The sequence below is a fragment of the Micropterus dolomieu genome, linkage group LG23, assembly GCF_021292245.1.
Source record: "Micropterus dolomieu isolate WLL.071019.BEF.003 ecotype Adirondacks linkage group LG23, ASM2129224v1, whole genome shotgun sequence".
NCBI lineage: Eukaryota > Metazoa > Chordata > Actinopteri > Centrarchiformes > Centrarchidae > Micropterus > Micropterus dolomieu.
Window position 1 is genome coordinate 18,856,266 of NC_060172.1, and position 25,315 is coordinate 18,881,580.

Below are 25,315 nucleotides of genomic sequence, written 5' to 3' on the forward strand. Positions count from 1 at the left end.
GTGTGTGTGTGTGTGTGTGTGTTTGCATCGTTGGTTTTATTCACGGTAGAAATATAACTAGTTGGGAACAGAACTTGAGGAATTTTAGCAACCTTTTACGCTATCTAGCTCTTCTATTTCAAAAGAAGTGAGCAGAACAGTTATCTATGTTTAATAGGGGATAAAGGAAAATATGCAGGCTTATAAGGTCGAGCATGTCTCCCTCCTGTCTGACTTTACTGAGTGAGGAAATCGTTTTGCCTCAGATAAATACTTGCTGCTCGTTTCTGTCCCTGCAAACAATCCCTCCATTTGTGAGATTGTGAGAACCCTTATGTCAGAGGAGAGAGATGCGTTATGGGTATGACTGCAGTCATGGGAGCCGGCGTGTGCATCACATTAGCAGCACAGACACATGACAGGAAACTAGTGCTTCCCCAACAACATGAGAAAAATATTGCTACAGACAGACAGGTGTTTATGAAAGCATCAACCAAGTGCAGTTTAATTAAAGATGTAACAAAGAATAATCTTCCTCTTTTGATAAATGCTTACCAAACATATCACAAAGCTTTATTTGTTGTAACCCTGGCCAGCACTAGACTTTCCTGAAATGACTTCTTGTTTACAGCCTCAGCTTAGAATTCATTACGTCAAACCTACAACTTCCTCTCAAGCCATTTGCAGAACACCACAAATACATCATTAATTTGACATGACATCGCCTTTTACAATGTCTATTCATGATGAATGAAGATGCTGAGATCATACTTCAGTTTTCTCCTTCAGTGTGTTGTTGCGTAGTCGGTGCAGTGTATCCAGTCATTGGTTCTCTCTCATCAGCAGCAGCTGGACTTCCTCTTGGTCGGTTTGTGATCAGCTTCTGTGCTGTCTGTGAGCCCTGCGAGGAACGCCAATACCGTAAAACTTCAATTAATAGCCCAGGCTTTTATTTGCTTAAATGACTGAACCAGACCAGGTGTCTAATTGAGACCTGCATTTGTCAAAAAGTGTGTTCACACCAGGCCAGTACAAATGAATCCCTGATTTTAGTCATTCGATGCACACACTATTTACTTCTGTTTGAGTAATGTTTAGTAAAACACAATTTTCAGCAATAAACTACAGAATATCTGTGACGTATTTTAAAAGGTTGACAACTTCAATGGGACCAAATGGACTTGACAGTTTATGGAGGTGTGAAAAGTTGTTTTTATCATAGATTTGTTGACAGTAGCTATGATACAGTAGAACCCAGAAGTTGGTCACTAGATCAAAGAAATGCTTACATGATACTGCCATCTAAATAATGAGACTTTATTACTCACTGATGATGTCACCGGCGTGCTTGGAGCCACTTTTCTCGAGCTCAGACAAAATGTTGGCCTCAAAGGTGAGAGAGGCCACACGGAAGAAGAAATCCCTGATGCCATCTCCTGGAGCAATAAAAAGACAGAGGAAAGAGTTTAGTGAGAAAAAGAAGATTACACAGAAAATGAAAAGCATGTAAGGGTGCTGACTGTTGGATGTGGGAATAGGTGATTTGTTCCTGTTGATGTGTGTTTGGCTTTCACCTGACTTTGCAGACACAGCCCAGTACTCTGCTTTGATTTCCTCAGAGAGTCTGATGGCTTCCTGCTCGATCTGAGCCAATTGATCAGGAGACTGAAATACAGAGAGAGAGAGAGAATTGAATGGGGATAGTAAAGTGAAGCTAAGAACACGCTCCAGGCCACAGGTCACTGTACACTTAGGCTCATCATAAAATAAACGTAAGAGGACATGTAAGATTTTAAGAGCTGCAATGATTATCTTGACTGATCTCCAGATCATTAATGTGCATCTATTTTAATAATCGATGTAGTGCCAAACATTTCATGGTTCCAGCTCTTAAATGTGAGAATGTACGGCTTTTCCTCAACATGATTGTAAATTGAGTACTTTTTGAAACAAGGCCCTTTGGCCTCTTGGATACTTTGTAATCACTGTTCACTCCTGCCAAAAATACAGAACTAAAACAGAAACGTCTTTCAAATGTAACATTATTCTAAAAACTATACATAAAAGAATAAGTAACTGTAAATAGGTTGAGGCTTCTCTCTGCTGCAGGCCCACCAGATGACCATGTAGACTTGGATGCAACTCTTATTTTGGCACTATGTTCCTTTTGGAACACCATCAAGAAAAGTTTCTTTTTCCAGTGGGGTTGCTAATTTGTGGCTATTGGTAACACTATTAGAACCAGTTATAAGTGATGGTGGTTGGACAACTGAGCGGCCCACGGCATTCAGAAGAAGTTGCCTATCCAGATAGTTGGGCCAACCACTGTAGTTTAACCTGAGCATGTAGATATGAGGCCTGCTGGTCATTCAACCAATCAATTAATTGATCAGTGTTTCAGCTCTATATGTCCATTTTAGTAATATTTGATCAATTTCACCCACACTGAGGTCTTTCTTGGTACCGACAAGGAACAGTAAAACACTGGATGGGTCATTTTCCTTCATGGCGTCCTCCAGCCACTGCCTACACACAAATAATTATTAGACTTCAAATTGCATTTTAATGGTACAATAATTTGGTTATAATGGGGGTACTCCTTACCTGGCATGTGCTAAAGAGCTCACACTGCTTAAGTCAAACACCACTATGATGGCTGGAGGAGTGTAAAGAGACAGACAGTAAGTACAGTACAAAAGAAAAACAAAGAGCTTGATGAGAAGGTGAGTGAGACAATGCTGGTAATTTACTTTAGTGAGGTGAGAGGTCTAATAGTAAAGCTAAATTCACCTTGTGCTCCTCTGTAATATGTTGAGGCGATGCATTTGAAGCGCTCCTGACCTGCTGTGTCCCATCTGAAACAGATCACATGCAGCTTTAAATTGTTCTCGTTGGGTTTTTTGGTGAGATGAAGAGGGGAGGATCTGTGGTGTGATGTCCAGCAGTCACAGTGGTTGTTTAAACTAACATGCAGAGTGGGGTTAAGCCTATACATAATTTTCGGAGTTGAGAGTAGAGCCACAGTAGGCCTTTGTCAACAATTATCAGCTTTATTCAAACAAGATCAGAGTCTACAGCAAAGCTAATGAGGCTGTACACAGCTTACACAGCTACCATCTGCATGCTAACAATGACAAAGCTAAGATGCTGATGTTTAGCAGGTATAATGTTTACCATCTTCACCATCTTCACCACCTTCTCTATAGTGTGTCAGCAGTGTTAACATTTGCTAATTAGTCCTAAACAAAAAGCAGAACTGAGGCTGAAGGGAATTATATTAGTTTTGCAGAACCATCATAAAACCAAAGTATTGGGAAAATTAAGATTTTAAACTGATAATGGTGCAACAGAAAACATTAAGGGATCACTCAAGTTATTAGAATTAATCCCGGGGTGTCATGAACATTTTTTTTAACCAGGTTTCATGGCGATGCACACAATAGATGCCGAGACATTCTACTCACACCACAAATGTCAACCTCATGGTGTTGCCAGAGGAAGTCAGGGGATCACCAACATCAGTGGGATTCATCCTCTGGAAACAAAGACTGTATACAATGTGGTGCCAATCCATAAAGTAGAAACTGAGATATTTAATTGGATGAGTAAAAGATTGACCTTCAGAGACGCTAGAATAAGGGTCAGGGGATCACCAAAGTCATTAGGATTTATCTTCATGGTGCCCAGAAGATGAGTCCAGCCAATAGTGATATTTCAGGACTAAAATGGTGAACCGACCAACATCGGTATCCCTAGAGCCACACTGCTAGCATAGCTAACAAGGTCAACAAGGAGAAGAAGAAAAGGAAAGGGAGGCAAGAGAGCTACAGAGAATATTATGTGACTTTATATGTAAATAGGTTGTTCAGACATTCAATAACTTTTACTTTTATGTGATCAAATGAAGGTTGGGTAGCATTAAACAGGCCTTGTTGTCCATTTTAGTCAGCCCAGTAAATGAATTAGTTTGTTTAGGGCAGTCTATGAACTGAGTGTTTCTCTGTGGTATAGCGACATACTTACAGCTGTAAACTGAAGGGAACGCCGAGCACCTCGAAACGCTCCATCTCAAAATCCACCCCTATGGTTGCTTTGTAGTTCTTATCAAACGCACCTTTACGGAACCTTACAGGAACAAGGGGCCAGTGAGAGAGTATATATTAGAGCTGAAACTGACAACCATTAGTTTTTTGTAATCAATAAATCTCTCAATCATCAACTATTTTTTGATTAATCATTTTGTCTAACAACATGTTGACTGATCAGCAGTAAGAAAACAAATCTAATAAATCACTTTTATCTTGTTTAATTGTTTAATAAAAATAATAAATAGTGAAAAGTCATAAAACTGTAGTATCACCACAGTCTTCACCCTGACTGACATTTCAGGAGATCTAATGAAGACACATAAATTGACTCCAGTTTCTTTAACTCACTCCTGTATCAACCAGAAAGTAACTCAGTTAAACCCTTAATGATGATTTAAATCTTTCCCAAAGAAAACGTGAGTCTCAGCTCTGAGCACAGGTTGACTGTGTGTTTCCCTGTGTGACTGACCTCTACATCAACACATGACCAATTTATTTTTTCTTTTTATGATCAGTGTTTCTGTTGTAGCAGTGGGATCACTTCCACAGAAAATATGTGAAATTAAAAGCATTAAGCTGTAACATGTTTTGAGTTTAGTCCTCAAACTTAATATCGATTTATGTAATGATTTTAATCACATACTGACATTTTTGTGGCAATACAACCTCAACTTGAAACACAATTAGGTTCAACCATGTTTTTGAGAACCAAAACTTGCAGTGCACTGCAGCTACATTTGGTGAGGAAACACTTCAACAAGTAATAAAGTCATAGTTAGATAGCAAAAACAGGCACATCCTCCTCTAATTTATCTATTTATTCATGACTGCTTCTTACCTGCTGATCAGACACGTTTTCCCAACTGCAACATCTCCCACCACAATGACCTTGGCGATATTAAAGCTGGCAACAGAGAGCCGATACTGTCAGCAGCCAAACAACAACAACCCAACAGCATGAAATACACAGTAACATGATCAATAACCTGCGGACATCACTGCAACTTGCAGGAGTTGACGCTAATTAACCCCTTTCAGTTTATGTGTCATAGCCCCCTTAAACTTTCACATTCTAAAATAACTTTAAGTTTGATCTAGGCCAAATGCATGAAGCCCTTCATGGTCCTCAGTCAGCTCATAGAATAAAGACAAATCATTTTAATAACTTTATTAGCTTAGGTTTGATTTAAGCATCTCCACTGACTGAATGATCACAAATTAAGGGACATTTGATATGATGGAGGCACTCTTAAGCTTTTTACAAAAATAATCATCTGCTAATGCTGGGCTTCAGCATTTATTTGCAACCTCATTCCTCATATGGCTGTATTGCTGTAACAAGCACAAAGTCAAATTCTGCTTTATCATTTTAATTCATTAAATGTATTAAGAGTCTGCATACTGTGCTTGCAGGCATTTTTGTTCCAAATCAAAAATCTAAATATATTTTAAGTCAGAGAAAGGTCTTATGTGTGTGCGTGTGTGTTACAATCTTTTCTGCATGAATCTGATTATCAGAGAAAATGAGCGATATTGTTATTGTCTTGTTTTTACACTTTACCCTTAAATAACTTCACCTTCAGGCGGTTCTGACTGCTCACTTTATTTTTGTTATGAGTCGTTAGTAACTCATGAAAATTACAGCAGAGGGCTGTCAACTGGTAACTTTAGTGGGTTATCTTCTATAAAATGTTCATCATAGCTGTGTAGAAAAGTAGCAGACATAAAGCATGTGGAGTTTGTGGTGGTGGCGAATAACTGTGAGGTCTTTGAAGGATAAGAGTGGTGATCTTCTACATTTTCAGTATTGTCAACAAATTCCATGAAATCACTGAAACCAACAGTGAATGGATCCCACCAACATGTGTTATCTGTGGAGCCAAAGCCTGATTTGGCTTATTCCTCTGTAACATAGAGCTCTATTGTTGTCCATCAATGAGTCTTACTGTTGCACTGGGTGACATGTTCCTTCATTATGAGCAGCATTTGCTAAACTACACTGCCCAGCTGATTTAGGAATTTACTGAGCCTTTTTTTTAAATTAAACTATATATTTGTGACCTCTTTGTCAATATTTACACGTGCCTCAAAAAACATTGATGTATCATGGCCTTATCCTTCGAACGTGTTACCAGACCACCAGACCAAAGCAGTCAGATGTGAAGGGTGTGGTGTCGGTGGCTGTGAGCTGACACCGAATGTTAAAGGGCGTGTGGTCATACTAACCCTTCTGTGATCTTACCTCACTGTGTCTGTCTTCTGTACCTGGCAGATGGCCTTCACCTGTGGGTGGAAGCCATCTTTGGTGTGCAGCGCTGCATTTGGACTAAAACACTGTAGAGAAAGCGGGATATCAGACAGGGTACACTTTTCCTGATAAATAAAACTATCTTGGAACATTTCCCAAAAATTTAAAAGAAGCAATGTCCCCAACTAAAATCATGCTCATTAGACCTCATCAATTGTTGCTTTCAAATGAAAAACTTGTATTAGCATAAGTATTAAGCTTGTATAAGTATTTAGCTTTATATTGCCCATGAAAACAGGTCTTGCTTCATTTTGACCACATTAACTTTCTAAAATGTATCTACAGTGCTTCATTCAGACGGTGAAACTTTCTCAGCTCACAAACCTTCAATTGGAGTTAAAAATGTCTGTACTGGAGACTGGAAGTTACAAGGTTTTCTGAGGGCAACAGCATTTTGCTAATTTGCAGTCATCCACTTTCAGAGAAGCAAAGAGCAGCATTTGAGACTCTTTAGACTCCTCGTTGTTAGGTATAATTGCATTACAGACCGTGTGTGTGTGTGTGCGTGTGTCACTAACCTTGGGGAGCTGAGTAATGATACGGTCCTTCTTCACAGGTGGCAACATGCTGCTGCAGTAGATCAATGCGCACACACACACACCTTCAAGCTGCCACTCTCACTGACAGCCAACGCACACTTTTCATTCACTTCAGTAACACATACATACACTTAACCTTCTTTTTTATCTTCTTGTCATTACTCTTTCCACAAAACCAGGGAAGGACACAATTAATGTCTTCCAACTTTTCCTGAAACAGCAAATATCAGAAAGGTATAATGTGTGTACAGTAATGCAGAAACAGTTTGAGGTGAACTACCATAATGCCCCCTGATTATCCTGAGAAAATGATGATAGATGAATCAGTGGTTTCTAACAGGTCACATCCCATAAAGGTATTGTCTTATGGCAACGCTGCAACCCAAAAAACATTGTGTATGCAAATTAAGGATGGAGTATTAGCAGAGCAGGAAGAAAGAAACTGTGTGTAAAACCAAAACAATTTAAGTAAGTTTAAAAACTTTACCTGAAACTGGTGAATAATAAAATGCTGAAGGAAATGTGTTGTGGTTCTGGATGTGATGTGATACACAAAGTCTGCCGAGAAAACAAATCCAGAACAAAATGACGCTCACAGCAAGGAACTGAGTCTCCATACAGCCAGCAGACAAACAATTAATGAGACTCTCCATGTAATTAGTGGAGAAGACCAGAGAGTAACCTCTGAAACAGCGCCACCCTGCGACCGCACATTATCTTAACTCAATTTATTGAAGATTAATGTTAACGTTTTGGACTCTCACAAGATCATTCAAGGAAAAAGGCAGATGTTTCAACAGTAGATCCAATAAACCCAGTGCCAACAGAAAATGAATAAAAAGTACATAACCTATTTACTTTTCATACATGTACGAGACTTAGAGTCCGTTTACTGAGTTATCTATAAGTTAAACTAAATGTGTTACAAAAGAAAGTGAACATTTGAAAGATACACATTCAGAGATTTCTGAGATAATATTGTTGGATTATTAGTCTTCATGTTCTAATGTGTAAGCAGTAGATGTAACTGGTCAAGGTGGATCTAATTTTAACTGCTTTATATACTGTTGGGATAAACATTGCATCATTGTTTATAAGATTATCATTTATTTTGTATGTAATCTTAATCTGGAAAGTAATTTATAACTAGTTGCTAAGTACAAAGTACAGTATGGGCCTCTGAAATGTGGTAGAGTGGAACAGTGGCCACATATGTAAATAAGTTACTTTTCACTATTGTTTGGAAAGTTCAGCGTTCTTGTCATTTAAAGTGAATCCAATAGTTAATTATCAGTTTAAAATAATTTAAAAAGTATTTGTACAGTCGTCAAATTACTCCAAAAACGTAATATAAAAGTCATGATGTTCACACTCCGGTACAGCAGGGTGCGACAGAGAGCGATAAATGCTAAAGAAGAAGAAGTGACGTTTAATTCCTGCGACGCGACGCTCGGGGTATAAAAAGTTCGCCGACAAACGTTTCTGTCTCTTTTGAATTCATCTGTCGATCCAGCAGCTGTGTGGGCTCCGTGCACACTGTTTAACTACTTCAGAGTGGTCAGTAAATACGAGGCCACAGTATTGACTCTTCAAAGAGCATGCTAGTTTAGTGGTATGTTGTGACATATTTAAATCGTGATATCCGGTAGCTAAAGAGCAACGTTAGTATGGCCTGACGGGCCTCGACCAACCACGTGGGGAAGACTGACTGATGGGCCAAATGAAAGACAAAATGAGATTTCGTGCGGGGGTGGTTTCTCTCAGCTTTTATTAAGTGTGTTGTACTGCGAACATAAAACAGTTTCTTCCTCTACAATCTCGTTTTCTCTCTATAAAAGTTGGTGAAAGCATACAGGCGCACTGATTATCCGATTTAAATGTGTGTTGGTCAAAATTAAATTGACTACATATTTAAATATTATGTATTATAACAATGTGGCAGAGTTTAAGTGATTATTGTGGCTTTCTGGGAATACTTTAGGAAGTAACTAACAAAGTTAGTTACTTCCTAAATAAATATATATATATATATATATATATATATATATATATATATATATATATATATATATATAAATAAATAAATAATTATTTTAAAACCAGGAATGTCTTCTTCTTCAGATCAGCTTAAGTCTGGCAGCTCTCTGCACAAGTTTAAGAAGTCCCATATTGAAAATATGGATTCTCATGTCCTTAGGAGGTGAGTGACTGAGTGAAATTAACTCAATTATCTATTGTCTTAATGCAGCTGTCAGTGATGAAAACTGTGAATAGGAAGTGCCGTCTGATGCGACAACTGACGATGTTTCATACTCACTGTTCTGAGCCTCAGACTGCCGTTGATTGCCACTGGTGAACTGTCTTTACGAACTGTTAATGAAAGTTTCTCCCCTTTATGACAGGTCAAGGTGGGCCCATAGAAGACTATGCAAAGTCAAGACTGAGGTTGGTTTAATGCACTTGTGTGTAAAATATGCTATAGCTGTTAAATGTAGTGATGAACTCTAAACTGAAACAGCTGGAATTACCGGCAGATTGTTCAGTGGTGACTCTCGGTTTTCTGAACATAAGATGATGCAGTTCTGTTACCTGTCAAAATAAATGGATCGTCTGTCACGATTAACACATCCCCTCGTTTCTGTAGCTGAAGAGGTGTGTGAGCTGTCGTAAAAAATGTTGAGGCCAGAAAGATACATCAGCTGCTGAGCCTGTTGGAATGATGGGTAAGTGAACACGTCCTCACTAGTGTGGTAATTAACTGTGGGTAGGAAGTGGGGATGCCTGATGTCGCATCAAGTAGCAAACTGTGTTTCTAATGTACTTCTCCCCCCACCTCCCTCTCTTACAAGTTGCCATGCAGCGCTGTGACACTCCACACTAAACCTCCTGACTGAAGACTGTTCATTTCATGCAGGTGAATTTGCATCGGTCATTGTAAAATGGCAACCGGCTGCTTCTGTTGTGATGAAATCTAAACTGAAATAGCTGGAATTACCGGCAGACTGTTCAGTGGTGATCATTGGTTTTCTGAACACAATTACAAGGACGTGTAGTGTTGAATGGACTTGATCAGGTCTAGTGTTTCACAATTTCTTTAATTCTGATTTCCGAAGGTTAAGCTGGCTACTTCTGAAGATTTGTGTGAAGAGTGATTCATCTTGTGGGGTGCAGCTACAATGTTGGACATAGATCTTGTAAGTTTTCTATTTGGTTTTTTTTAAATCTTAAAATGGTCAAGTAAGCTTAAGCTCACTTTTGTACAATGGAGGCACTCTGGTTTGATTTTTGTTTTTAAATCTGAATTGTAAGCTTCTGCACTCAAGCAGAAAACAAACTTAACTGATTTAAAAAGCCTGATATGAACACATCACTTGTAATGACTGACTGTCAAGTTGACATTGACTTGTCATACACTCATCTGATCTGGAGCTAAATCGAGCAAAGACTGACTTGTTCCTGGCCTACTAAATGTCCCATTTTGTCCAGAGATCAAGTTTGGACAATATGATCTAATACTACAAAATCCTAAGTACAAGTGCTTTGAATCATTGTACAGTTGTGGCTTATTGATAAGCTTATTTGCCCAAATGAAATGAATCCCTAAAGTAGCTTTGTCAGTGATGAAAACGTGGAATAGGAAGTGCCGTCTGATGCGACAACTGACGATTGTTTATATAATCCACTTTTCTGAGTCTCTTAAAGCTGTACTTGAGGAAGATTAGTTTAAAAATGAGTCTATTCTCATTTTCCACATTTGCTTTTGACAGGTACCATTCTGCTAGTCTGGTCCCGGAGTCTGCGGTCAAGTAAATTTGACAGGTAGCTTTTAAACTCGTACACAAATAGCTGTCTATTGTTGTGATGAAATCCAAACTGAAATAGCTGGAATTACCGGCAGACTGTTCAGTGGTGAAGCTTGGTTTTCTGAACATTAGATTACAGCATCACACAGTACACTTGCATGAAATGACTGCTAACATTTCTTCTTCAGAATTGGATCAAGTGCTTGCAGCGACTCTGCCCTCCAGTATGCCTGCATGCTATGCGGTAAGACATGTTTGTTTCTAAGATGAAAAGGACAAAACAGTGAAGTCTGTATTCTTTATACTGGACAGCAGTCAAATGCCTGTACTACAGAAATATTGTTCAGGAAGGCTCAAAATACCTTCAGATTTCAGGGGTGTTTTCAGGACACCCCTAGAGGGGAAAACTAGGTCACTGCAGCAGTAAATAACAGGATCAACTCAAACTGTTCCTGAGAAACTGCTTTGTAACACTTCAGTTTCACTATAGGTTTGACTTGTATGAAGGAGGGAGATTTATTGAAGTATTTAAAAATTGGTAAACAAAATTTGGTGCAATATTTTTGGATTCCCAAAACTTATGTGGACTCAAGTGGTGTGGTATTGTTGCAGTCACATATAATCTTTCAGAAATATATTTGCAGCATGATGGAAGGAAAAAATGCAAAGTAAATCACATTGAATGGCTTTTTGTCTTCCATCAGTGGTTATCAATGTAATCTGAGAACAGCTGATCATCTGCAGATGTTTGCTAACCAGATTAAAGTGTGTTAACACTGTACATAACCTGATCCATGTGAGTGGGGACTGTAGAGTTTCTGAGCAGTCTTGCTTGTGTACAATTTGTTCCATGTCTAATCTGGCTCCCTCTTCTTCAGGTGGCAAGAGGATTCTAGTCTGAAGATGGATGTCACTGTTTAATGGCAAAAAATATTTTGCAGTTTAAAGAGCATTATGCAATGTGTTCTATAATTGTAATGGTATTACAACTGCCTGATTGAAACCAATATAACTTGTTTAGCCTCCTGACAAAGCCCTGCCTACTCATGTGTAGGAACTAAAAGCCAAAACTGCTCAAGTGATCCTAATCTCATGTCTAAATACCTGATCACATGTACAGTCATGTTGCTTTTACTTCATGTTCCTGATGTCTGCTGTCCTCACTCATCTGAATTTGTCTTATGGAATTGTGAAACTTTTATACAAATAACTGCATTGTGGACTAAGTTCAGTGCAAATGCAAAGTATGTCTGACTTGACTTTTCCACATTTTCTCCTGCCTGCAAAAATACAGATTTTGTCACTAAGACATCTTAAATGACCTTTAGCCTCACCAGTTTGTTTCTGTCCTGTTATGCTGTTTAAGTTCTGAGGTTTTTATGCTGATCATGTAATCCCCCATGTAAAGTGCCTTGAGTACTTTAAGTGCTATAAATAAATGTCTTGTGTATTTCTGGTAATAGTTTAAAATGGTTTCAGGATTTCTTGTTCATGCACACTGTTAATGTTTCAAACCTTTAGTTTTCCACCCGGTACTTACTGACCCTGTAGGAAATAACTCTCACATCTGGAATCAAATTTTTTTTTTTTTTAATAGTTGTTAGACACACAAAGGCTTTGCCAAGGAAGATATTAGGACTTGCTTTATTCTCTGGTATTGTGTTCTGTGGTTAACAATTACCTACATCAAATTGTTAGAAGTGGTGCCTCTGGATCAAAGTTACAATTGAAGTTTGGGAAATGGGTTGGGTCTATAGGAATTCTTGCATTTATTGCATGTTGGCAATGTTCTATCAATTTGATTTAGGTGTGAGGGTCTTCTGGAGACATGATCAAGGACAACCCACTTGACACTGTAAAGGACTTCACTCATTCAGTGTGAAACGATGGGATGGGACTTACGGAAGGTAGAATTATTACTTAAGACATAGACTTGTTTATAAAATTGTCGTCCTATGGAACTTGAAAAATGCATCCATTTCAGGAGGAAAGTAATACATTTCGGTCTGGACTGCCATGCCTTCACTGACAGGAGTCAAGCACGTTATACATGTGCACACATGCCCAAGGGCTTCCAAAAAGCCCCAGGTTTGTGTCTCAATTGGTTTGGGGTAGTCTGAATGGAAACTTGTACTGCTAAAGCACAACTCGCAGAAGGTCCTGAAGATCTATGCTGCTTTACTTCATCTTGATGTTCTGTCTTGAATACAGTCCCTCACGATCTACCTTACATACCTCCTTTATTTCAGCTGACATTACGTTCACTTGGATGATATTCCTAAATCAATGTGTTTGAAGAGGAACTACATACACTTTTTCTTTTGTACTGTAACATAGGTTTATTTTTGGTATCTTATGTCAAGAGTTGGGCGGTGCAGTGGTTAGCCTGACAGCAAGAAGGTTGTGGGTTCGAACCCCGGTTGCCCCGGCCTTTACCTGCCTCTTGTCTGCGTGGGTTCTCTCCAGGTGCTCCAGCTTCCTCCCACTGTCCAGACTAGGTTGATTGGTGACCCTAAATTGTCTTAGGTGTGAGCATGAGTGGTTGTTTGTCTGTGTGGCCCTGCGATGGGCTGGCAACCTGTCCAGGGTGTACCCCACCTTTCGCCTGATGGCAGCTGGGATTGGCTCCAGTCCCCCGCGACCCTCTACGCAGGATAAGCGGTTGACAATGGATGGATGTCAACAGTTGCAAAATGCGAGGAGCTTTTTATGGCCATCATTGGTCCCATTCATTTTTATCCCATAGACAATTCTATGGCTTGGATTTGCAACTTTCCCTGGTCAATTATGTGTCTAAAACATTACCTGTCAGAAAATATCTGGTTCTGATATAAAAAGTTGAATTTACAAGCCTGTGTGATAAAATCTTGGAGGTAGATGTTAAGTTGCAGATTAACAGGGTCATGATCACCACCGGACAGGATAAAGTTCAATCAAGTTTGGAATCCTGCCTGACCAACTATCCAATGACAATTGTGCACCTATTCTAGGTTATACATACTACATACACCGATCAGCCATAACATTATGACCACTGACCGGTGAAGTGAATAACACTGATTATCTCGTTACCAGGGGCGTTGCTAGACATAAAGCTCTACTGGGGCACAGACCCCCTCATTACCCATGGAACCTTTTGATTTATGATTTTGATATATTTTTGATTGAAGTGTATGAAATGTGTTAGTATGTGCCTCACCAGCTTCCCTTGCTTAGCCCATTAATATTGGCACTGTTATGTCAGAAAGTGCTTTGACCAGAGCATAAGCACACACCTATGGTACCACCTAAGAAAAACTCTCCTACCTGACTCCTGAGCCATGTAAACAATTTGCCATTAAGTCACACCTGACACTGCAGTGCTCTTACTACTATCTGTCCTTTAAAACAGTCTGTCTCTGTAATAAGCCTGAATGGAAACCTCTTCTAGGAAATACTACTGCTCATTTGAATGGACCTCTGCACACTAACTCAATCCTCCATTAGGGTCTGAGCTGCTTGTATCTGATTCTGCCTGTAGACCTCTGTGCTTTTACTGGCTGAGGCTGCCTGTATTTTGCCTGGGTCTGTGTGACCTTCTGATAACGTCTGGACTGGGTCTGTCCTAATACTGGATTTGGATCAACTGTGCTTGTACTGGCTTATGATCCAGCATCTACTCTACTGGCAAACTTTGTTATCTACTGTAAATTATAAATATCAATGCTTCAGGCCGATTCAAACTGGCTCCCCAGGTTCCCTTTAATACATTTTCAAAAGAAAAAATACTACTTATACGATGACCTGTTTAGTATCTACTGAAAGATGTACATCCATATTGCCCAGTCCGTCCTGCTAATCAACATTTTAATAGTCCATGTGAATCCCATGCTTTCCATCTCGCATTAGTCCAGAGTTTTAACTAAATCTTCAGTGAGAGACTCGAGACATTTATTGTCTCGTTTTAAAATTATGTGCGCCTATGAGGAGTGCCATCACATGCGTGTCTGGACTCGTCCCACTAATGTTGCTGCTGGAATGCAATAAGGTCCGCCTGCAGACTCTGGCACTGTTCAACTAGATGCACAAGTTTCATTTTGTGCAGGTCCGACGTGGTTTTCTTTTCAGTGCTGCAGCCTAAGGCACGCCTGTGTAATACCCATGCTGTCTGATCAGCATCTTGATATGCCACATCTGTGAGGTGGAAGGATTATCTCGGCAAAGGAGAAGTGCTCACAAAAACAGATTTTGACAGATTTGTGAACAATATTCGAGAGAAATAGGCCTTTTGTGTACATAGAGAAAGTCTTAGGTCTTTGAGTTCAGCTTATGATGAATGGGGGCAAAAACAAAAGTGTTGCGTTTGTAATTTTGTTCTGTGTAAGGGCATAAACTTGAACTAACTTTTAATGGTCATTTAAATGAACAAGACAAAATAGTTTTGTCTTTAATAGCTAGACTGTTGATGTGTTATGTCCATCCATGATTTTTTTTAAATATGAAGGAAAAAAAGGATTAGCCATAATGGGTATTTTCAAAATGCGCTTTGATGTTAAAACATGGATCACCAGTGGCTTTTTTTTATCTGATGCACATCTCAGGAAGTCTTCCTCAAGTAATTTTTAAATCAAGAATATTCAGAAAAGAAACTTTGAAAATGCTGAGATATGTATAAACTATCACCCCTCTCTCCTTTTCTCTTTCCTGAAAAAAAAAAAGGATGTTTAAGTGATGAATTATACTACATGAAGAAACGATTTAGCCTTCAGCCATTAACAGTGTATCATCTTTTTGGCACTCGGCATCAAATTAAGAAGGAAAGTCTACAAGGCAAGGCAAGTTCATTTGCATAGCAACATTTCAAAAACAAGGAAATTAAAACTGCTCTACATAAAACATAAAAGCAACATAGAGAAATATAAAAAATACATTAAATACAATTTTACCAGTTACCCAGTATACCTATTTCTTCACCCATAACAGTTTTGTAGAATCTTCACCATAATTTCTACAATAGGTGATGAATCATCACGTTTTTAGCCTTCCATTGTTCTGCTTTTTAGTGTTCCCATCTCTCACAACAGTCAAACCTGATCCTCTTTATCGTATGATATTTATCCACACCCTAATTTCTTTTGAAGATTGGTTTTTGGCTGGCAGTTAAGGATTTATAGTCTAATCAAAGCACACAACATGTTTACGTCATTTTAGTCAATGAGATCTCACTGTTTGTACAACAGTTGGTGCAAGTTTTTCATTCAAGCTGACTTAACAAGAATTGGGGGAATTTCTGTTCAGTGTGATAAGGGAGACTTGTCCCTGGCAAAATATGTTCTTTAGAACTGTCATATCCATAATGAACTATAAATATAATGTTGTAGTAGCAAAAAAAAGAATAAAAGTACATGCATTCAAGATGAAATAAAACATGTCTAGGGGGTAGGTACAGTTGAGGCAATGCCTATAGCCAACAAAAGATAACACCAAATAGCCCTGTGGAAAAAAAGATAAAAAGAAAATAAACAACACAAATTATCTGTAGGACATTTAAAATGCCGTGTAAAAAAAAAAAAACAAGACATTAAAATGTCTTGTGTATTTCTAGTAATAGTTTAAAATGGTTGCAGGATTTAAAAAAATTATTATTATTATTATTATTATAGTATTAGAATCTTCAATAATAGGTAGCATTAAATATCCGGGCTGCTCTAAGGGATTGCATTACACCGATTTTGTTTTTATTGTGCACACTTCTTTAGCGTGTGTGTGTGTGTTACTGAGACAATAGCCGCTTACTGACTGTGCCGCTGTGCGCATGTATGCAGCATGTGCGTAATGTTAAATTTGACCAGCAGAAAATGGGAAATTTGACCAATCTAGGCTGAAAACCGTCCAACTCCTGTCCCCAGCCGTCAATTTTTCTGCCTGTCTTTTGGGATTGTGTATGGCTGAACTGAAGTCATGTGGTTACCAGATGAAGTGGCTTTGGTTTGGATCACACTACTTTGTTTTTCAGGACACGCCCAATTCTGCTTCTACTCGGCTATAGTAGTCTTTACCTAGACAATGCGAATGTACAACTACCAACAAAGATCGAATAGAAGTCAGATGCTTCACTCTGAGCGTTCACACAGGGTTTAAAGAGGTGCTGCGGCAATGTGCAGTATGACAAAAATATGGAGTTTTTTATAAATTGAACTATGTAAACCTATTCTTGTATAACCCATAAATAAAATTATGAACCTGAAAATAAGTATAATATAACTTCTTTAATTGTATTTTTTATTTTAAAATATTTAAAAATAAATAAATTACTATATTTCTAGTAGGGTGGTAATTATTCACCTAATATCGATATGGTAGTATTTATTCACAAACTACTTTAATCTGCTCACCTTGCTTTTCCCTTCAGGTGCACACACCTACACTTCTCTCTCTCTCCCTCCCCATGTACAGACGTGAACAAATTTGTTGGTACCCTTCTGTTAAAGAAAGAAAAACCCACAATGGTCCCTGAAATAACTTGAAACTGAAAAAAGTAATACTAAATACAAAATAACTGAAAATGAACTGATGAAAATCAGATATTGCTTTAGAATTGTGCTTCAACAGAATCACTTTAAAAAAAACAAAGTCATGAAACTGGCCTGGCCCTGGACAAAAATGATGCCTGGTGGATGTTGTGTGCTTTGATTAGATTTTACATCCTCAACTCACAGCAAAAAAACAACCCTTTTTCTTTTATGTTTTATGTAAAGCAATTTTAATTGCCTTGTTGTTGAAATGTGCTGTATGCAAATAAACTTACCTTGCCTTAATTGACTTGCCTTTTTAATTTGATGCCAAAAAGATGTAAAACATTGTTAATAGCTGAGGGCTATATCGTTTCCTCATGTAGCATCATTCTGCACTCATTCCTCACTATTGTCCTTTTCTCCACAATATCATACACTTCTTTCCTTCCTTCAGTGTTATGGTTTACACAAAAAGATAATTAAGAATGAAAAAATACTAAAAAGCTTAAAATAGAGTAGGCTACAAAAACAGTAAAGGTGGATTTAAGAATAGGTTTTAGCAGGCCTGACATGAAGGTTGACAAATAGAATGTCAGGTGATATTTCAGTAAAGGTAACAGGTTATACCAGAAAATTTGTGTTCTCCGCCAGAAACTTCCCACCAACCTGTAATTTTATACCTGCTGGGGGGCGGGGCTAACTTCAGATTTATGTATATAAGTAAGTGAGTAGTTAGGCAGTCAGCAAATACCAAACTGGTAAATTCCAAGTCAATTCTCTCTGCTCTCTCACAGGTAACTATCTCCATCTCTGAGACCCATCGTTTGAATTTCAATATTATGTTTTGAATTCTCTTATTTTGCCTTTCTCCTTGTGTCTCTGTCTGACTCTGTCTGAAGCCTCTCGTCAACATGACTGAATCTGGAACTTGCCCCTCCGTCATCATCTTGCGTTACCAAGACGGCAGTGAAGGGTGTCCCTCCAATCCTGCCAGGTTCAACAATCAAGACTATGTGCAGCTGAAAGATCACCACCTTCGCAAAGGGACACTGTTTGAGGACACCACCTTTCCACCTAACAGCCGATCTCTGGGAGACATGTCTAAGCTGAATCTAAAAGACAAAGTGGAGTGGCTTCGACCAGCAGTAAAATTCTTTAAATATATTTTTTCTTCCTGATGCAAATGAAATAATAATAGAACATATATGTGTATATTTGTATAGAAGAAGAATCACACATTTTACATTCTGATGTTTGCATTGTTTTATGCATGTTTTTACATGCTTGTCTACATCTAAATTATTTCCTTTGTTGTATTGTCCAGGAAATCTTGAAAAGACAAAAGATTATTGGTGAGCCTATTTTCTGTGATGGAGCTTCACGGTTTGACTATGGGCAAGGCAATTTGGGTAAGCAAGGCTCTTTACCAGTGTCCAGACTTTTTTGAATCGAGTGGAGCACTGAATTATGCAGGGGCGGTATGAAGTACATGTGTCTCTTGTGCGTCTGTTGCATGTCTCTCTTCCCTGCCTGTCCTCTGTGTGCTCATGTTAAAAGTAGTGATGTGCGGATCGATACTAAAGTATCGATATTTCTGATACCAACATTTCCTGGTCTAGGATCGATACACATAGAAAAGGATCGATATCTAAACTCATTTGGAGTGTGTTTTATCATAAGTATCTTACTAATTATACCCTGTTGATAGGAACTACTTCTCCTTCCTCCTGTCAAAGTCATGCTTGCACTGACTTAGGGATCGTTCTCTCAAATTGCATAACCACAGATAATGTATCTTTTTAATGATCCATCTCCTTTACTTTTTAACCTTGTAGCCTCAACTACTTTGCCTCCCAAATCTAATTTTTTACATCTTCCATTGACATATTCAATGGGACTCCTGAGATAACTCCTCTAACCTTTGCCAGTGCTCCTGGGATGTGATCCTTCATCCTTTCCCCTTGAAGTGAGGACATACTAAGAATATTTTTTTGTTGTTGTTTGCTGCTTGCATCAGTATTTGTTAAGCTTCAAAAATCTTGCAAATTTAATTTTGCCTATCTCGTTCTCAATTGCCCTGGTAATTGGGTGATAGCGTTGTTATGCTGCTGGATGCATCGTGTGTCTGAAGACTGTGTTCGCCCTCTGCATATGATAACACGTTACATAGTTTAGACACTGAAGCAACATATTTTGTTCATTTATATTTTCGGCAGTTGTCAAATTGGTTGTACAAGTTTTTCAACAAGACAAACGCTGTAGTCACCCATACAATGCCCCTCTGTATGTACACTATGCCCAATGTTTGGCTCAATGCAATTGCTATCACTGTCTTCTTGAGACTTGTATTTATGTTAATTGTGCCAAGGGTTACTGAATATACTTTATAACTTTATAACATTTTTGATGTTGATGCACACTTAACATGGTTTTCATATGTTTATATAAGGTATTAGCTGGTATTAGTTTAATGTTGATGCAAACAGATAGTATAATATATCTACAGTATATAATATAAAACTTAAATTTTTTTCCTTACCATTTCATCTCTAGTACAAACTAAAGTATTGCCTCTGATCAGGCAGATAGCAATCATAGTTTAACAGAAGAGGGTAGTACCAGCGGTGTCCAATCAGATTTCCGGCCTTCCAGGCCACCCTCCTGGACACACCCCTGAATCATACAGCTGGCAGTGCTTGAGAAATGTATTTGTTTTCTTCATTCACCAGGTGACTGCTGGTTTCTGTCTGCAATTTCCTCACTGACATTCCAGGAAGACCTGGTGAAGGAAATTGTGCATATAGAACAGTCCTTCATTAACTATGCAGGGATTTTTCACTTCAAGGTAAAGGATTAGGCTAAATGTTTTGACAATACAGCTACACAATATATTCTAGTCTTCTGATAACTTGTAGTTCTAACTTGTCCTTTCTGTGGCAGTTTTGGAGGTTTGGCAAGTGGGTAGATGTTGTCATTGACGACCTCCTGCCAACATGCAACAACAAGTTAGTGTTTGTTCACCCCAAAAATGGAAACGAGTTCTGGGTTCCTCTGCTGGAGAAGGCATATGCCAAGTATGAAACCTACTCGCTCACTCTCAAAACACATCAGTAGGTCACAGCTGTGGCACAAACACCAGAATCAAGACTGGATGTATAGATGAATGTTATCCATGACAACCACTTGCAAAGTCAGAATGTGCTATGATAATGTTTTTGGTCTCCCACAGAGTGTGTGGTTCATACTCATACATATGGGGTGGGTTCCCATCAGATGCCTGCAAGGATTTCAGTGGAGGCGTGCACATGACTAAAAAACTCAGGGAGGCCCAAACTGCAGGTCATGAAATTGAGCTGTGGCTCGCACTGAGCAGAGCCTTTCAGTGCAAGTCGATGGTTTGCTGCTGGACTGCCTCTATAGGGGTCAGAACTAATAACCTGGAAACAGTTTTTCTTTAAAAAAAATCTTACTCATTGGGGTGATTTAACTGGTATGTCTGTTTCAGGATAAGTTGGAGAACAATATAGCACACACTGGACTGATAAATAAACATGCCTACTCTGTCACAGCAGTCACTGAGGTAAGTGGTGGAGCTGTGAAAAATGTGTGTAAAGAACATGGTAACCAAGGAGCAAAGTTAAAATAAGAGCCATAGGAGTTAATTGCCAGGAAGATTTTGTCCACAAACATTTGGTATTGACTGGAGAAACTGTACTAGAGGTTTTACAAGTTTCTGAATTAATTTGTTTTTCACTTCACCTTTAGGTTGTGTACGGCGGTTCCAAAGTGAAGCTGGTGAGAGTTATGAACCCTCATGGCAAAACGGAGTGGAATGGAAATTGGAGTGACAAGTACTTGAATTTATCTTACATTCACTCATATGTGCATTTAATAGCAAGAGAAAACTAGCTTACACTGCATTACAACTGAAGACTATTTTTTTTTGTGAAGAAAAATAACCAAGGTGTTATTAATTTATTTTGATCTTGTCCTCAGTTCAGATTTGTGGACAAAAGTAAACCAAGAAGATTGGAAAAATCATTTAAACCTCAACAATGGAGAGTTCTGGTAAATTTGCTACATTAAAAGCACCATGTTTCTTTTCTTCAATTCAATTTTATTTATATAGCGCCAAATCACAACAACAGTTATCTCACAGTGCTTTTCATAAAAGAGCAGGTCTAGACCGTACTCTGTGATGTTAACACTCTTGTGTTAACACTCAGTGTTTCTCAAGCTTTGAGATTTAGCAAGTGTGGTGAATGCATTTCCTTCATCATAAAACATTTGTAAAGGCAAATTTTAAATATGAAACCTTCACTGCTTACATCCATGTTTGCTAGCTTTCAATGTGCACATTGCCATGTTTCCTAGTATGTTACCATGTGCATGTGTAGCAAGATGAGGGTGTAATTCTATTTAAATATGTAATAACTTAAGTTGCCAACAACACCACCTAGGGAATTTCGCCCTAGGAAATAAGGCCAGGGCAGAGAGTGTTTCACATTTAGACAAATAATTTTATTAACAAAATATTAATTAAAAACAACCAAACCAAAAGTAACTTAACAAAAAGAAAGAAACCATACCAACTACATATACTGATTAAGAAGGCATGCCATTACTGAATAAAATTAAAAGTATGGGCACACACACACACACACACACACACACACACACACACGGCACGAAAAAGACAGACCTATCCGCCGTTCAAAACCCCACGGTTCCACAGCGCACACACATAATCAGCTACAGGCCAGATCGACACAGCCCACACAGCAAACGATTCGCTCACACGGACCGAGAGCAATGTCGCGTGCATACAGGACGCCGCCCGGCGACGCTGCAGGTTTAGGGGTATTAACCACCGGCTAAACTGTTGCGCTGCAGGCCATAACAGTTGTGACAGCACTAGCATCAGCACACCACAACGCCGGATCACCGTCACCAAAGCCAAAACGCCCAGTCCAGGTAAGAAAGAGACTGACACAGGTGCATCACCACCTGTACTTATAGGCCACGGCAGTGGCATCCAGTTGTCAAGGCACCAGCGCAGTGCCATATAGTGGCGGGAGGGAGAAAAACCCTCAACCTGCCACACATGCATGGGCTTTCCTGTCATAAAACATTGCTCTATAGCACTAATAGTGGTCAAAGACTTCACAGGGTACCTTTAAACAGTGAGGCCTGGTAATAATGAACAAGAGCAAACATTTTTTGAAAACTAGTTGTTTATCTTCTTTAGTTTGGATGTTGACTGCAATATTTGAACTTGTGTCTGTCTGAACTTTGTTTTTTGTCCATTTTCTGCCTGCCTATGTCTGTCAGGATGGAGCTGAAGGACTTCTGTCACTATTTCTCGAGGGTGTCAATCTGCTGTGAGAGCCCTAACTTTATCGACGGAGACTTCACCTGCCAGTGGACATGCATGATTCATGACGGCAACTGGGTGGCAGGGACATCGTCAGGCGGAAGCCCGAACCATTGTGAGTCGAATTAATTATTTTACCTTTAACTATAACTGCAAGGATGAGATGTTTGTGGTGTCTTTATGCTTTTGTGTGTGCAAGCACAGAAACCACAAAACTCGTTCTGAAGTGTCACCTGCATTGTTAATGTTTCTCCACCCCTGTAGCTACGTTTGCCACCAATCCTCAGTATCGCATCCAGGTGACTAACATAGACAAGGAGGAGCAGGGAGACAAAAACGTCTTTCTTTCCCTGATGCAGAAACCTCTGCAGGATCTGACAAAGAAAACATTCTTATTCATTGGACTGGCTGTCTATCAGGTATCACAAAGATTAACTAATGGTTAAGTGATACAAAATGCATGTTATCAAGTATGAAAAGTATTTTAGGCTATTCCTGTTACAAACATTTTTGACTGATGAAAATTTATAATGATGTAAAATTCTGTATAATTCTTTTACCCATTTCACATCCTACAGGTTCCAGCAGGGGTAAGAACAAATATCACTTCGCCTGCACACAAAGCAAATTCCACATTTCAATAATATAATTAATGCAATTTGATGGTCATGAAAATGTCATTACATTAAAAAAACGTTATATTCTTTCTAGACACCACAAGGATGCCTGAAGTCCTCCTTCTTTAAAAGCAACACACCACTAAAGCAACCACCGGCTTACACCGCAGAAAGGGAGCTGATTGAGCAGCACAGTCTGCAGCCTGGAGAGTACGTGATTGTCCCCTTCACCGAGAAAGCCAATACTGCAGACTTTGTTCTTTCAGTCTACACCAAGACTGATGCTACGATTACTTAAGGACTTACTGATATTTGACATATACTGTCCCAATGCAGTCTTTTATAACAAAACAAGGATTGCTCATTCAATATCTGATCTATACTTTAGGCTAGTATTCTGAGGTCATATCCTTGGTGTAGGTTTTGGAAATTAGTGGTTTTAGCAAGGTGGGTTACTTAACAAACATATGGTTATTTAGAGGCTGATTACACCATGTTTATGTTGAAGATTTTTACTTAGTCCTGATGTTTGAATATGCTTAAGACTGATAAATGCTACTCAAATGATGTTGGATAATGTTTAAGATGTTTATTGACCAATAATGTTAGCCGCTATACTTCAGGGTGCAGTCTTTTTGCTTAGCCTTGTTGCTCTCAATCTGTGGCTTCACATATTTGTAAGAACACACAGAACCATTTAGCAACATTGCTAAATGGCTGTGGGGAAAGTTAGGGTAAAAGCCACAATTCAAAATTAATTCATCACATCAGATCAGGGTCTTTATGGATTCTATCATAATGTTGCTTGCACCCCAGGCTTGATAAGACTTAAAGACTAGATTTATAAACATAAGGACCCTTGCAAGGAGACTGCAGTGTTGATGTCAACCAATAGTGTGATTGTTTTGTGCATGGTTAAAGGATTTCACTGCCATATATCAGTCTTTATTTTGTTTGGAAGTGGATAGGGTTAGGGTTACACTATTTAATATTATTTAATATTGATTGTGTGTGGATGTGGAGGTGGAGAAGGTGGGCCTTACCACAAGACCCTCAACAGGCGGAGCAAGGCAGTAGGCTATGTATTAATCATTGTAATACTGAGTTGGATGCGTCTGCTCCCAGAACCAGCTCGGACATATATACTCTTTTTTTACATTGCGGTTTTATGTATTTCATGTCTTTAGTCTTAGTCTTAACTACAGATCTTGGTGTAACCATTTGTACCCTTCTAGTCGCGTCTTGGCTTTGTAGTACTTTTTCTGGTTGAACTACATCATTGATTGTTTTGAAAAAATCTTAATAACCAGATTGTAAAATAAAAATCCCATGACACCAGAACAACTGTTAGCTTGTGTTTATGTTGAGCAGAATATTCAATAAAGTGGAGACCTGAGTTAAAAAGAAAAAAATTAAATTCATAGATTTAGCAGGAAAAGTGTGTAAAGTAATTTATATAGTAAATATAGTTATGCTACATTTTGACACAGAAGCTAAAAATTAATCAGTAGTTAATTCACCAAGAGTAAGCATTAAAAGATAAAGCATTTAAAACAGGAGGATGATTTTAGTTTTAAAGGATGATAATAAAGATGTAAAGCAAAAAGATAAAACAGCAAATAAAATGAATGTTAATCCTACCAAAATCCAGCCTGGGATTTACAATATATGAAATAATATATGATAATGTAATCAGCTGTGGGTTATCAGTGTTATGCTGTGATTGAGCATGGCAAACACTGTGAGTAAGTGGCTGAAGGGTTAAAAAAGTGCCAAAACAGCACTAACTATTTTATTGCATGTCGTAGGCCCACTATGAAGGCGGTGTTACAAATCAGAAAACAGAAATGATGACAAAAAAAACATTATATTGGGAAAAAAGCTGATTTAATTTATAAATTACTTCAATTAAAGTTATTTTTAGAGACTAACCATACATTTGAAATGCATCAAAGGAAGAACCCCCTCCTCCCATAATGGCTCAAAGCACAGCAGAGGAAAGGGCTCCACAGACAACACACATGCACATGTATATTCACACACAAAAACAAAAGAAAAAGCAGGTGTCTGACCTGCACAGAAATCCTAACAAATACATAGTGATCTCAGCAGA

The 25,315-nt window shown here is 38.6% G+C and overlaps 2 protein-coding genes and 5 non-coding genes across 12 annotated transcripts; 6 read left to right on the top strand and 1 right to left on the bottom strand.

Moving 5' to 3' along the window:
- Positions 1-454: 454 nt before the first annotated feature.
- rab34b (RAB34, member RAS oncogene family b) lies at positions 455-9,551 on the bottom strand. Of its 5 annotated transcripts, none has more exons than XM_046040742.1 (12): positions 9,504-9,551; positions 7,402-7,472; positions 6,894-7,125; positions 6,310-6,401; positions 4,906-4,971; positions 4,003-4,104; positions 2,770-2,834; positions 2,584-2,635; positions 2,424-2,505; positions 1,554-1,644; positions 1,308-1,415; positions 455-880 (listed from the first exon to the last, which is right to left on the bottom strand). In XM_046040742.1, exons 3-12 carry the CDS (start codon positions 6,939-6,941, stop codon positions 819-821), a joined length of 768 nt encoding a protein of 255 aa, XP_045896698.1. In that variant the 5' UTR covers positions 6,942-7,125; positions 7,402-7,472; positions 9,504-9,551; the 3' UTR covers positions 455-818. The 5 variants fall into 5 exon arrangements, with proteins under 5 accessions (XP_045896698.1, XP_045896696.1, XP_045896700.1 ...); XM_046040740.1 differs by lacking the exon at positions 9,504-9,551 and adding an exon at positions 9,232-9,301; XM_046040744.1 differs by lacking the exons at positions 4,906-4,971; positions 9,504-9,551 and adding an exon at positions 9,232-9,304.
- On the top strand, positions 8,343-24,543 carry LOC123963720 (calpain-1 catalytic subunit-like). 2 transcript variants are annotated; one of them, XM_046040738.1, is made up of 21 exons: positions 8,343-8,471; positions 9,036-9,114; positions 9,298-9,359; positions 9,559-9,637; positions 9,764-9,828; positions 10,028-10,108; positions 10,682-10,733; positions 10,906-10,961; positions 11,596-12,624; positions 18,111-18,356; positions 18,536-18,620; positions 19,941-20,056; positions 20,152-20,321; positions 20,441-20,633; positions 20,717-20,791; positions 20,977-21,062; positions 21,208-21,279; positions 22,543-22,700; positions 22,850-23,004; positions 23,164-23,175; positions 23,297-24,543. In XM_046040738.1, exons 9-21 carry the CDS (start codon positions 12,604-12,606, stop codon positions 23,498-23,500), a joined length of 1,593 nt encoding a protein of 530 aa, XP_045896694.1. In that variant the 5' UTR covers positions 8,343-8,471; positions 9,036-9,114; positions 9,298-9,359; positions 9,559-9,637; positions 9,764-9,828; positions 10,028-10,108; positions 10,682-10,733; positions 10,906-10,961; positions 11,596-12,603; the 3' UTR covers positions 23,501-24,543. The 2 variants fall into 2 exon arrangements, with proteins under 2 accessions (XP_045896694.1, XP_045896695.1); XM_046040739.1 differs by having other exon boundaries at positions 9,317-9,359; positions 20,152-20,285.
- LOC123964010 lies at positions 9,165-9,236 on the top strand. Its single transcript, XR_006823313.1, has one exon. It is a non-coding gene; the product is annotated as a small nucleolar RNA SNORD49 (small nucleolar RNA).
- Positions 9,407-9,480, top strand: LOC123964014. The gene has a single exon (XR_006823317.1). It is a non-coding gene; the product is annotated as a small nucleolar RNA SNORD65 (small nucleolar RNA).
- Positions 9,874-9,947, top strand: LOC123964015. The gene has a single exon (XR_006823318.1). It is a non-coding gene; the product is annotated as a small nucleolar RNA SNORD65 (small nucleolar RNA).
- Positions 10,528-10,607, top strand: LOC123964011. The gene has a single exon (XR_006823314.1). It is a non-coding gene; the product is annotated as a small nucleolar RNA SNORD49 (small nucleolar RNA).
- Positions 10,771-10,844, top strand: LOC123964016. Its single transcript, XR_006823319.1, has one exon. It is a non-coding gene; the product is annotated as a small nucleolar RNA SNORD65 (small nucleolar RNA).
- Positions 24,544-25,315: the final 772 nt, after the last annotated feature.